Here is a 12,500-nt window from a genome sequence, read left to right as displayed (position 1 = left end):
ACGAAAGCGGACAAGGAGGGGTGGCTGTCGTGTCTTGGAAAGGCAGTCGTGTCGACGAGCAGGGATACTGACGGCTTTACCGAGTACTTAGGGTATTGACGGTGGCTTTACTTGACTTTTCTCATCATCCATCTCAATAACGCGGAGGGGGAAACCGACACTGCTTCCCCCCCGTCGCGGCTATCCGCTCCTTCGTCGCTTTGTTCGGCTGCGGCTTTACTGGACATTCGCATCAATTCGTTCGTTCATCAATCGCGTTCATCAATCGTCGCGCGGCTCTTCCCTCAACAACTGCGCGCCCATCCCAAGTACTTCGCTCACCTCCGCCCCCTCGTCGAGCTGCTGCTGCCCCTGCAGCGATTCTTGAAGAAGGGTGAGCGCCGTGTGGAAAAAATCGTCGGCGTCCTCTCTCAGCACGTGTCGAACCGTCGCAGAACACGCCCCAAGCTTCACTAACGCGCGTACAATCAAGTAACGACGTTTTCGTCCACAACGCGCGTGCGCGGCGATCTCCAGCAAGCCCGTACGCGTCGCCGTCGTCGTGTTGGCGGCGATGCCGTGCTCGTGTTCCTCCACGGCTATGTAGGGCGGCATGTTTCGTGCCCTAAACCCAGCTAGCAAAGTGGTAACTCGCGCTGAGGCGCACCAGTCGGCGAGCACTACGAGATGCTCTGCCACCAAGAGCGCGGGGGCCACTCCGGACGTGGCTTCCTCCGTGCGGACACGGTCCAACAAAACGAAGATGCAAACCCTACTCGCCCACTGCCACGAGTGACAAGAGTGCAACAAAATCTTCATCGCCGTCTCGTTGCTTTTGTGCGTCCCCCCCGACGCCGCGATTCCCGTTAGGTGCTCCAAGAATGCTCGCTCGAAAACCCCACCGGTCAAGTTCAACGGAAGATGGAACCCCCCGCCGCCGCCCCCGTCCTCGATGAGGTCGCCGACGTGCCAAGTATGGTTTTGAGAAGAAGCACCACCCTGGTGCCGCCCTGTGATCTCGAGCGCCTTGTCGACTAAGATCTGCGTCTTCTCCCTCCTGACCTCCGTCAAGTCGCAGCTGGCGACGAGTAAGTGCAAGCAATCGTACGCGGGCTTCATCTCAGAGGATGAGTCGTCGTCGTCGTCGTGATGTGGCACACCACCACCCACCTGGTGGTGCACCACTCTCCTCCTGCTCGCAGCACAAACAAACTCGCACAAACTCCTCAACACGTCGTACTGCAAGAGCTGCAGCCTTTGCCCCGGACCGAGCGCGGCGTACTCGTACAAAACGGCGAAGTAATAGCTCGGCGACGTGAGCTTCGACGGGTGCGCGGCCGCGTCGTTGAGAACCTGGACGAGGCTGTGCAGCACGCGATCGACGAGCCGCGCCGCCTTCGCGGGTTGGCGTCGATCCGCCGTTGGATTCGCCGCCGCCGGAGAAGGCGATCCAGACGTCGTCGTCGCGGGGAGAACCCCGCCACCAAGAGATCCGCCGCCGCCGCCGCCACTCACGGTGGTGGTAAGGAGCAGCGCCTCCGCGGTCGCGCCGCCGCCGTCGCGGGTCACCGCGGATCGCAGCGCGGCGGCGACGAAATTCGCGAACGTTTCCCGCGCGTCCGCGCTCGGGCAACGCGCGAGAAACGCGGCGAGGTACCCCGGTCGGTCGCGCAGAAAGTCCAGGAACCACAGACACGCGGCCGCGGATCGCTCCAGGAGCGCGGCCACGGTGTCGCGCCACGCCATGAGACTCTCGCGCTCGCGCATCGAGTGATGCGCGCGGAGGTAGACGTGGCACAAAAACTCCGTCGCGATTCTCACGCTGAGCACCGCGCGCTCGTCCTCCTCCTCTTGCGAGCGCACGCGCGCGTCGGAACCGCCGCCGTCGCCTTCGTCTCCCCTGCCCCCTCCGCTGGGGCCGCCGAGCGCGCCTCTTCGCTGCGATTTTCGCGCGTTTCCGCGCTGCAGCGTGCTCTCCACGAGTTGCTGAACGAACGCGAAGTACTCCCGGCTGAAGATGTTCCCGTTGAAGACGAACTGAAGGTTTTGCGTCATGACCTCGCCGCGAATTTTGCGCGGCATCGAGGGGATGGGCACGATTTCGTGCCTCCCCGGTCTGATCGCCTTCTCCTCATCGTCCTCCTTCGCCTTCTCAACGATCGCGGGCGTGGCGACGCGAGACGGCGGAGGAAGAACCTCGTCGGAGTCCACCGGGTTGACGCGCTCGTAAAACAGCATGTACGCGCTGTTCGGTCGGTCGTGCTCGACGATCCGACCTCGGGCGTTTCCGACTTCGTCGTCGCTGCCGGCGCCGCCGCCGAGCGCGGCGATGTTCACCCCGTACTTACCCCCGAACGTGTCCGCCTCGAGGCACGAGACGTCGTACGGCTCGACTCTCTGATCGTCGTACACGTGCCATCGCTCGCCAATTTTCGCCTCCCCCGGCGCGGCGTCGTCGTCGACGTGCGCCCCGGGCGGGGCTTCTCTTTCGCGAATGTACGAGTAGTAATGACCCGCGAACGCGGTACCCGAGTGCACGACGACGCCGACGAGTTTGTACTGGTAGTGATCGAGCGGGTGAATCAGCTCGGGCACGGGCGCGGGCGCGTCGCCGGCCGTCTCCGCCTCCGCCGTCGCGGCCTCGCGCTCGATCCCTTCCACCGTGAACGGGGACATGTCGAGACGCATCGGAAACTCGAACCGATCCTTCACTTTCAGGCGCTGCATCGTCTCGTAATCGAACTCGAACCTCTTGAGGTGGACGCACAGCGTGTGCGGCAGCTGCTTGAAACAGATTCGCTTCACCGCATCGACGTTACACCCACACTGCTCGCAGTGCCACTGGTTATCCGCCTCTAAGAGCTCGCCGGAGACGTACGACGCGAGGGACTCGTTCAGATCGCGTTTGTTACGAATGTCGACGCTGATGTTCACGAAGTCCTCCTCGCGTTCGCTTCGATGCGCGGGGCACTTCTGGCATAAGACCTGATTGACAAACTTCCCGCCGAGCACGGCCTCCATCGCGCCTTTGACGCCCGGGGGAGGGTTCGTCGGAGCCGCGACCGCGCCGCCGTCAGTCCCCGGAGCGGACGCGATCGCGACCGCCTTTTTGAACTCGCTGTCGATCATATCCTGCAGACGCGTGAAGAATTCAAACCCGTCTTGGTGTTCGCGCACGTTGATCGGCTCGCCGTCGTAATCCTTGAACGCGCGCCAGAACCCTCTCGGGGCGTAGTGATCGACGTGCGAAGCCGCGAGGGACGCGATCATCATCTGAAACTGGTAGAAGACGCTGTCCTTCTGCTCGTCCTCGGTGACCGCGGTGGACGTCACCGAGAGCACCGCGTTTCGAAGCGGTTTCATCATGTACAACTGCTGAAACACAGAGTTCATGTAGCACGTCGCGCCCGCGTTCTTCAAGCCGACGTACCCGCCGGGGGGCCTCGGCGAGTTGATCGGCAGCTGCTCCCACTCGTTCAAGTCGACGCTGCCGCGGTAATGAAGGTTCATCAGCGTCTCCGTCACCTCGAGCATGTTTTCCGTGTCGTGCGAAGCGAGGTCGGCGAGCAGCTGAAACGCGGCTTGACGCGTGTTCGGCGTCGAACACACCGCGGTGAGGTGCTCCTCTAACATCTCCACGTCCTCGCCCACGCCAAACACAGACGCGACGCCGTTCGAGCTGACGGCCGGCACGCCGCCGCCCTCTCGCTCGGGAACTTCGCCGGTCAAGGTGACGTCGTCGCCGTCCGTGTCGTTCTCGTCGCGGTCCTTGTCCGCGTCGGCGTCGTCTGGCGCGCCGCCAGCGGCGGCGACGGTGTGACGGCGCACGACGTGCGTTGCTCGCCGGCCGTCGCCGCTGACCACCGGCGCGGGCATCCCCGCCAAGCGAAGCACCTCCGCGGATGGAAGGAGCATCGGAACCGCCTCGGGGAACAGACATCTGAACATCAACACCTGCACGAGGCCGAGACCGGCGGCTTTGGACCCGACCGATCTACGATCGAGGCGCTCGACGAGGCACTGAATAAGCCGTAATCTGGACTGGAGGTGCGTGTCCGCGTCCGCGATCGCGGGGGGAGACACCCGAAGCGCCTCGACCTCGCTCGCGAGGAGCGTTTCCGCTACCGCGTCGCACTCGCTGTTCTCCTCCGGGGAACCGCCGCTGTCGCGAATCACGAGATTCAGCAAAATGAAGAACTCCTTGCACCGCTTCGGGTGCGCGTCCGCGTCGACTCGCGCGGCTAACAAACGCTTCAACATTCCGGGTGGAGGCGACAGCACTACTCGTCCGTCGCCCTGCGTGATGAGCATGAGCTTTATCATCATCGCCATCATCCTATGGCGGACGCTCTCGAGCGGTGAACGAATCACCAAGTCTCGAAGCATGGACGAAAACAACGGCTGCTCCAGGAGCGTGACGGCGCCGTTCGACCCCGAACGTTTCAAGCACTCGAGGAGGAGATCGATCGCTTCAAACGACAAAAACACGTCTTCGCGCTGAACCCCGCCGGCGGCGTCGTCGGCGTCCTTCACGACGCCGTCCTCGTCCATGGCGTTATCATCGAACAGCTCCCACCCGACCTGAAGACCCGTGCTCATCGTGTACGCGAGCCGCATCAGCGTCGGGACCGCCTCGATCGCGAGCGGCGCCGCCGTCGCGAAGGTCGCCGCCGCCGTGCCCTTGGACGGCACGCACGAAGCGTCGACGGACGACTCGGACGCTTCCGCGGCCGCGAGATCTTCATCGCTCCACTGTTCGCGTCGACTCCCCGTCGGCGTCGCGACGGACATGCCTCCGATCGCGCCGCCGAGGGAACCGAGCGACGCCTCCGTCGTGCCCTTCGCGGAGTCCCCCCCGCCGAAGATCGGGTGCGACTGCTTTAAAAGCGAAAGCGCGGAGGAACAGAGCGCGCATCGCATGGACGCATCGCTCCACGCCGCCGCGCCCGCGTTCGCGACCGCTCTGAGGCCGGCAGCGTCGTCGTCGACGCCGTCGTCGCTCGTCGCGCGAACGCCCGTCGAGCCCGGGGGGAACACCGCGAGGATGTCCCGAGTGCACCCGAGCGCGGAGAAGGACGCCCTGAGGAGTCGCGCGGTGTCGTCGACGTCGTCGTTGTTCACGGGGGAGAGTAATCCGTCGAGAACCTGCACGGTGTACACTAATCTCGCGGGTGACTGGGATAAGAGCTCGCGAAGGCGCGCGCGCGCCATCGCCACCGCGCGCGCCGGGTCGATCGCAGCGGCGGCAACCGCGGCTTCGACGGCGGAGGACTCGCCCGCGGCGACGACCGCCGCCGCGGCCGTCTCCGCCCCGGCGGCGACGTTACCCCCCGCGAGCAGCGCGCACAGCTCAACCTTGATTTGCTGCTGCGTAGGAAGCGACAATAAAATCTGCTGCGCGGAGCTCTGCACGCTGCCGCCGTCGCCTTGCGCCCCGCGAGACTCCGCGAGCTTCAAGAACACATCGTACGCCCCGGGTTGATTCGCGAGCAGCGACCGCGGAAGCGATGCCGGGGAGGAAACCCCAAAGTCATGGCGCGGCCTCGCGTTATCGGGGGACAACAGCTGCACCTGCATCCTGAACACACTCGTGAACACGTCGTGACCGCGCGCGATCGTCTCGCGCATGAGCCAGTTATCCACTTCGACGATCTTTCCGCAGAAGATGAGTCGGAATCGGTTCGAGGGAAAATCAATCTCTCTCGAGATGTTCTCTCTGACCGTCTTCACCAGCTCGTGCGTGTTGGATGCCAGCTTAAACCTGCTCATCTTGATGTTCTGCGGCGGGATGATCTCGATGGAGATGTCGTTACCCGGGAAGGTCGCGCCGTGGGGAAGCGGCGCACCCGGCATCATGCCGCCTAACTCTGTCTCCAGAATGAGCGCGCGCGCGATGCGAATGCATCGATCCGCGCGCTGCTCCGCCATCTCCATCGCGACCGCGTCGTCGCCGGCGTCGTCCATCGCCTTCGCCGCCTCGCGGAGACGATCCAGCGTCGACGCGAGGAAGTCTCGGTGCAGATTCGTGACGTAGTTCTCGTCGTTCACCGCGAGGTCCGTGTGCAGCTGTATGAGAAGATTCAACGCGTCGTCGGCGACGGCGTCGTCGCTCGTGTCGAGCGAGATCCTCCACAGTTGATCTAATCCAACGAGATCTATATCTCGCGCCGAGATTTCTTCCGCCCGGTGATCGGTGACCAGTACCCGCCTGCTGCCGTCGTCGCCGTCCTCGTTGAGAAAAACCAATTCCGGGGCTTCACTGTCATCCTCTGGGAACACGAGCTTGCCCGAGTCCAACCCGGCTTGCATGAAGAACGTTCTAAACGTGGACCAACCCGACTTCGTCATTTTCTCCGCGGGTTCGTGTACTAATCTCGCGCCTAGCAAGTGAAGCACGGAGTCCTCGGTCACGCTGCACGGAGCCTTCGTCAGGAGCTTTTTGATCCACTTCAAACCTTGGTCTCTGAACGTTCGTGGCGCGTCTGCGGTAGACGTCGACGTCTCCGCGACCGCGGTCCACATTCGATCTCCCATCGCCGGCTCGATCTGCATCTCGCCGTTTTTCAAGACGTACTCGATCGTGTCTAGAAACGCGATGTACGTCTGAAAGTAGTCTTCCAATGAAATTCCGTGAGGTGCGTCCGCGCCGTCCGACCACGCGGCGGCCTGGTAACGCTCAAGGGACGACACCAGAAGCTCCGTGAGGTTGTTTTCCTCGTCCACGCGCCTGAGCCAGTCCCTGCGCGAAACGTGTTGCTCGCGCGCGACGGACGCTTTGCGCTTCTTCTTCAGCATCCTCTTACCTTTCGCGCCGGCACCGTTCTCGGCATCACCACTTCCGTTCGGGTACGCCGTGTCGTGCATCAGGATCGCTTTCGAAAGCTGGAGTGGAATCGCGAGATCCGACGTCGGCCCGTTCCTCAGATCCTCCAGGAGTTGCCGACGCAGATACTCTTCTTTCCTCACGATCTCCATCCAGTCGTAGTGCCCGAGAACGTGCGCAAAAGCGTCGATCATCTCCAGCCCGGCGGCGCCGGTCTCCCCAGCGTGTACCATCCTCCACAGCAGCGCTAAGAGTCGTTCCGCCATTTGCCCTCCGTTATCCCCGCGCGCGAGCTTCTGAATCATCTCGGAGAGTTTCCCGCTATCCGCGGCGGTCATCCCGCCCCCCGCGCTCTCGAATCGTAAGAAGAGCTGGTCGAGCTGATCGCCGTTGAAGTGCCACGCCAGAGAGGTGAGTAAGTCGTACACGTTGTGCTTCACCTCCTCGAAGGTGTCTTGCTTTTGCGTGATGTCCCAGAGCATGTCCACGTGCGTCTCCGCCAGAGCGTCTTCCTTGAGTAGAAAACGAAGCACCGCCGCGACCTGGTCGACGTACTGCTTGTGGTGCAGATATACCGGCCTCAAGACGTGAGGGAGGACCTTCTTCATGTCGAGCCATTTCACCGCGGTCTGCATCGCGCTCGCGCTCTCCTCCGTTCCCAGCAATTTCGAGTTTGACGCCGTCGCGAGCATGAGGTTGATCTCTCTCAACGCGATGAGCTGCATGTTAAACGTTGATATCGACAGCATGCCCTCGACCATCGCTCGTTCGACGCGTGAGACCCGCTTTTCAGCCTCGGGATCGCCCACGCATGCGGAGAGCACCTTTCGAAGACTCCTGAGAGCGCTCCCGAGGTGCAAGTACCGCCGGTCGCGCTCGCTCGGGCTTGACCCGACGAGGCTAGAATCCCCTCGCGTCACGATGTCTTGAAGATGATCGAGCGCCACTTGCGCGTTCTCTTCGAACCGCGCGAGGAGCTGGTCGTCGAGCACGATCGCGCATCTCGCCATGGCCGTCATCACCGCGTCGAACGTTCGAAGCGTGACGCGCGTGGGGTCGTGCAGCATTTCGAGAACCGCGTCGAACCCGCCCGCGTTTCCAAAATGATCGATCACGAGACACAGCCAGCGATGAATGATCTCGCCTCCTTCGTCCGGCGTCCCTTGATGCATCGCGTCGTCCTCGTCCTCGTCCTCCTCCTCCTCGTCGTCCTGGTCGATGCGTATGGGCGCGTCGTCGTCGAAGGTGCCCGCGCGCGCGTTCATTTTCCGCGGCGCCGCGCGTTGAAGCGCGGCGAACAACCGCGACCCGCCGACCGCGGCGAACGCGTCTGCCACCCCGGGATGCTCCCTCGGTATCTCGTCGTGCCTGTGTTTCTTGTAAAAGTCCGCGCGGCGATCGAACGCGAGGGGCAGCGCCTGCAGCAGATGAAGCAAGTCCTCCTCGGACTCCTCGTTCGCGGCGTGGACGTTCGCCAGCTTCACCGCGACGAGCTCGCCGAGTTTCACTCCGCATTCGAGGATGTTCCCGTGCACGTTGTCGTTCCAGTTGTACAGATCGGCGCCGGACATGCACTTCTCGAACGTCCCGGGGATGAGCTCGCGGTACAGTTGCCGCATTTCGGAGCTGCATTTCGGAGGGAGGGGGGAGGGAGGGAGGTGGGCGTCGTCGTCGGTTTTTGATGTGTTCGAGTTCGAGCGCACGAGGAGATCCCTGGACGGATCTCGAGGAAAGGAGAGAGAAACACCCTGGTGCGCACCTGGTCTCCTCGACGCCGTCTTCGCTCGCTCTCAAGGCTGCGCTCATGCAGTTAGAGAGCTGCGCCGGATACACCGTCCAACTCGGAAGCCGCCTGAGCCCTTCGAGAACGAGCAAGTGCTCTTCAGCAGGATACGTGCATGCCGGGTCGCATTCGCTCTCCGCGTTGTCCATGTTCTCGTTCTCCGCGGCGTTATCCTCCATGACGCCGATGGGGTGTCAGGGCGTTCGACCCACCCCTGAAAGGTCGCCCTCGCGAACCCGGATCTGACGCGACGCGGGGGGGCGCCCGCCCACGCGTTATTTTTTCAAGGAGGCCAAAATATGCAGCCTTTCGCGGCGCTTTCAAACGTGCTTTCAAACCTCGGTTAGTTTAGTTATCGTGGCTTTCAATGTCAGGTTTCAATGTCTGTCACGCTGTCGACTGGTCAGATGCTGGCACGCGAACAGAACTTCTCCGCTATCCGCTGATCGTCTTCGCGCAGGATGGCGAAGCAGACGGGCGAACTCACGATCGTGGAGAGACAGGTGCGACGGATGATGGACGCGCGAGCGAAGGAGCGGGAAGAGGAGCTTCGACTCGAGAACGACGCGAACGCGCTGCGAAAGGCTGGCGAGGCGCGATTGCGTGAACTCGAACTCGACGGCGACGACGACGCGGACGCCGCGAACGTTCCCGTCGTCGTCGAGCTCAGAAAGATGACCTCGATCGAACTGGGCATGGCTTACGCGTGGATGCGAAAGGACGAGATCGAGTACGGCGACGACTCGACGAAGTTCTGGAGCAACGCCGCGGGTTCTGTGCAGGAACTCTTCGAGGAGACGCACGCGCCCGGGGACGAAGCGTTGCTGAATTCGGTCGAGCCGTGGCCGAAGCTCCTCGGCGCGTTCGCGAGAGGAAAACCCGTGCCCGTCGGCTTTGCGATGCTGAAATCCGACGGCCTGACCGTGGAGGCGTGTGGGGTCCGGCAGAGCATGCGTCGGCTCGGGTACGGGAGACAAATCGCGATGTTATGCATCGAACGCGCGAGAGTAGCGGCGGCGGCGGGCGCGGGACCGCCGGTGTATCGCATCGACGCGGTGCCGAGCGCTGTGGCGTTTTGGAAATCGTTAGGGTTCAGGCCAAGCAAGGAAGAGGACGACGCGTACACGCGCGTTATGCGGAAGGTCTGTGGTGACGTGAGTTTGGAATTAGCTTTTACCGGAGTGGTGAATGCCCAGACGAAGATGGTTGCTCCAGTTGCTCCAGAAGAGTCATCAGATTCGGATAGCATCTAGCTTATTAGTGCTTTAGTACACTGTAGTTTCTACGTAGCTACTTTTAAATTACCGTCGCGATCGTGACAGTCGACTCGTCAAGCTCGCTACGATCTTCAATGTCGTCCCCGGGGTGAGAACTTGCTCCGGCGCGGCGACTTGCTCTGGCGCAGGCGATGGCGCCTCTGCCCGGCCCTGGGAATGAGCAATGTCATTCGCATCCGGCCATCTGAAAGCCGCGGGCGCGGAAAAACGCGACGGCGCGACCGCGACCGGCGTGTTGTTCGTACTCGCGAACGACGGGCGGGCGGGCGCGGTGTGCGAGGACGACGCATTCGCACTGGGCCATCGGTACGGTGATGTCGCCACGAGGGACGCCGCGTCGCGCCACCGCGGACGCGCGGACGGCGGAGTTACCGCCGGCGTCGGCGATGCCATAACGGCTTCCGCGCGTCGCGTATCTGGACCTGCGTCGAGTTTTGCCTTTTCGAGCTCGTCTTCGGTGTCGCGCAGTTTGTTCTTCGCGGCTTCAGACTCGCTCGCGCGCTCGCGTAAGATTTCGACCTCGTCCTGCAGCGCTCGGATGCGCGCGCCGACGTTCTCCGCCGCAGAATTCGCGTCCGATTTGATCTTCTCGAGCTCGATAGCCGCGGCCTCGAGCGCTTTCGCGGCGAGAATTTCTTCCTCGCGGCGGCGCTCGAGTTCTTCTTCTTGCGCGCGAATCTGCGCGGTGCCCTCCTTTCTGGCCGTCGCGGCTTCTTCGCGAATCTCCTCGAGCTCGCGCTTGTTCGCCATGAGGCGCTCGGTCGCTTCCTCCGCGGCCTCGACCGCGGCCTCGCGCTGCTGCTCCGCGTCTCGCGCCTTCTCCGAGGCGTCTCGCGCCTTCGCGAGCTCTTCCAGCACGGAACGCAGCGCGACGTCCTTCTCCTCGGCTTTCGCCTGCAACGCGTCCACGCGCTCGCTCAGGGATGAAATCCTCGCCCTGCCCTCGACCGCGGCGGATTCCGCTTGCTCGCGGACGATCTCGAGTTTCTTCGCTTCCTCCGCGGCGGCGGCCGCGACCGCGCGCGCTTCGTCGAGCTGCTCCTGCATGTTCCGCACGTCTTTGTCTTTTTCCTCCATCATCGTCATCAGCTCCTTGACGCGCTCGTTCACGTCGCGTACACGCTTCCCGCCCTCTTCCGCAGCGCTCGTCGCCGCGACGCGAATGCTGTCGAGCTCTTTCGTGAGTGTATCCGCGTACTTCGCGGCTCCCGCCTCGCCGTTCTTCAACCGCACGCGCAGGTCGTCCGCCTCCGCTTCCGCGGCGTCTCGCGCGGATTCCAATTTTTTCGCCGCCTCGGCGGCGACGACGGCGGCACCTCGAGCTTCTTCCAACGCGTCTTTCATACGCTTCATGTCGTCGTCCTTCTTTGTCACGAGCTTTTCGAACAGTTGCACGCGCTCCTCGATGTCGTGAATCTTCGCGCGGCCCTCGACCGCGGCGGTCTTCGCCTGGTCGCGGATTTTTTCGAGCGACTTCGCCTCTTCGGCAGCCTTGTGTTCCGCTTCTGTCTTAGCCGCGGCGGCAGCCTCGAGCGCGGCCTTCTCTTCCGCTGCCGCTTCATGCTCCGCTTCCCGCTGGGCTCGCTCCTTTGCGAGCCGCTCTTCTCCCGCGATGCGCTCCATTTCAGCCGCCGCCAATACTTGCAACGCGATTTCCTCGGCCTCCGCCGCTGCAGCATCCGCTGCCTCCAACTCCTCTTGTTGGATTTCCAATGCCTCTCGCGCTACTCGCTCCGCTTCCTCTTCCTCGATCTCGGAATCTGCGGCGCGGATTTCCGAAGCGTCCACCCTATGCGCCGCCAGTGTTTCTCTCCTCGCAGGAGTTCTCTCTCCTTCTGCGACGTTACTCGCCGTTGTCGTCGCGGGTTCCCGCGCCAACTTTTTCTTCGTCTTCCTCCGCTTTTCTCGCTTGTGATCTTTCTTTTCGTTCGAGCGATACTCAGAATACGTGTTCGGCGTCACGAGCTCCTCGTGTGTCATCCGAAACGACGCGTGCGGGGTCATCGGGCTCGCGCGCGTGAGCTCGGCGGTGACGATTCGTAACGCGTCATCGTGCTCGCGTTCGAGAGCTTCACGCTGCTCTCTGAGCGCTGTCTCGAGCTCAGCGGCATGAGCGCCCTTCAACCGCGCCTCGACCTCGGCTGCGGCTGCTAGCGCTTCAGCATTCAAGCGTTCGATCGCCGCGGCTTTGTCTGCCTCCGCGGCGGCGAGCACAGCCTCGATCGCACGATCGCGGTCAGCCACCTCCAACGCGCGTTGCTCTTCGACTCGTTTCCTCTCAGCCGCCGCCACCGCGGCGGCGCGTTGTTCAGCCTCGACTCGGTCTCTCTCAGTCGCCGCCGCGGCGGCGGCGGCTGCGAGGAAACGAGTCGAAGAGGCTCGCGCGTTCGCGGTGGCGGAGGGGGCTGGTGCGATCGAGGCTGTGGTCGCCGCCGCGGCGTCGGAGGTGGCTGCGGGGGTTGGTCGCATGGATGCTGTAGCGGCCGCCGCGGCGGCCGAGGTCGCGGCGCGGATCGAGCGCGCGAATGCTGAAGCGCTAGCAGCCGCAGCCGAGGTCGAGGCGCGGTTGAAGGGCGCTCATGCCGCTGAGCTCGAGACAGCGCTCAGAGAGCAGCGTGAAGCTCTCGAACGCGAGCAC

General features: G+C 63.2%; 4 protein-coding genes across 4 annotated transcripts in view; 2 read left to right on the top strand and 2 right to left on the bottom strand.

Moving 5' to 3' along the window:
• MICPUCDRAFT_12472 (uncharacterized protein) overlaps window positions 1-99 on the top strand; it is a gene marked incomplete at both ends in the record, with an annotated part of 429 nt that extends 330 nt beyond the window's left edge. Inside the window, one exon of the mRNA XM_003055439.1 lies at window positions 1-99. This exon is cut by the window's left edge and continues 330 nt beyond it. Coding sequence (XP_003055485.1) covers window positions 1-99 — 99 coding nt within the window.
• A 7-nt stretch (window positions 100-106) lies between these two features.
• Window positions 107-8,764, bottom strand: MICPUCDRAFT_50169 (uncharacterized protein; the record flags this gene model as incomplete). The annotated part of the gene is made up of 2 exons (XM_003054903.1): window positions 107-8,428; window positions 8,562-8,764. The coding sequence occupies 2 exons, from the start codon at window positions 8,762-8,764 to the stop codon at window positions 262-264; spliced, it is 8,370 nt and encodes a 2,789-aa protein (XP_003054949.1). The 3' UTR covers window positions 107-261.
• Window positions 8,765-9,007: 243 nt separating this feature from the next.
• MICPUCDRAFT_46223 (uncharacterized protein) lies at window positions 9,008-9,873 on the top strand. The gene has a single exon (XM_003055438.1). The coding sequence runs from the start codon at window positions 9,047-9,049 to the stop codon at window positions 9,836-9,838; it is 792 nt and encodes a 263-aa protein (XP_003055484.1). The 5' UTR covers window positions 9,008-9,046; the 3' UTR covers window positions 9,839-9,873.
• A 60-nt stretch (window positions 9,874-9,933) lies between these two features.
• On the bottom strand, window positions 9,934-12,331 carry MICPUCDRAFT_50167 (uncharacterized protein; the record flags this gene model as incomplete). The annotated part of the gene is made up of 2 exons (XM_003054902.1): window positions 9,934-10,046; window positions 10,159-12,331. 2 exons carry the CDS (start codon window positions 12,329-12,331, stop codon window positions 9,934-9,936), a joined length of 2,286 nt encoding a protein of 761 aa, XP_003054948.1.
• Window positions 12,332-12,500: the final 169 nt, after the last annotated feature.

The sequence above is a fragment of the Micromonas pusilla genome (genome assembly GCF_000151265.4).
Source record: "Micromonas pusilla CCMP1545 genomic scaffold MICPUCscaffold_1, whole genome shotgun sequence".
Lineage (NCBI taxonomy): Eukaryota > Viridiplantae > Chlorophyta > Mamiellophyceae > Mamiellales > Mamiellaceae > Micromonas > Micromonas pusilla.
This window is presented reverse-complemented; position numbering and strand designations above follow the sequence as displayed.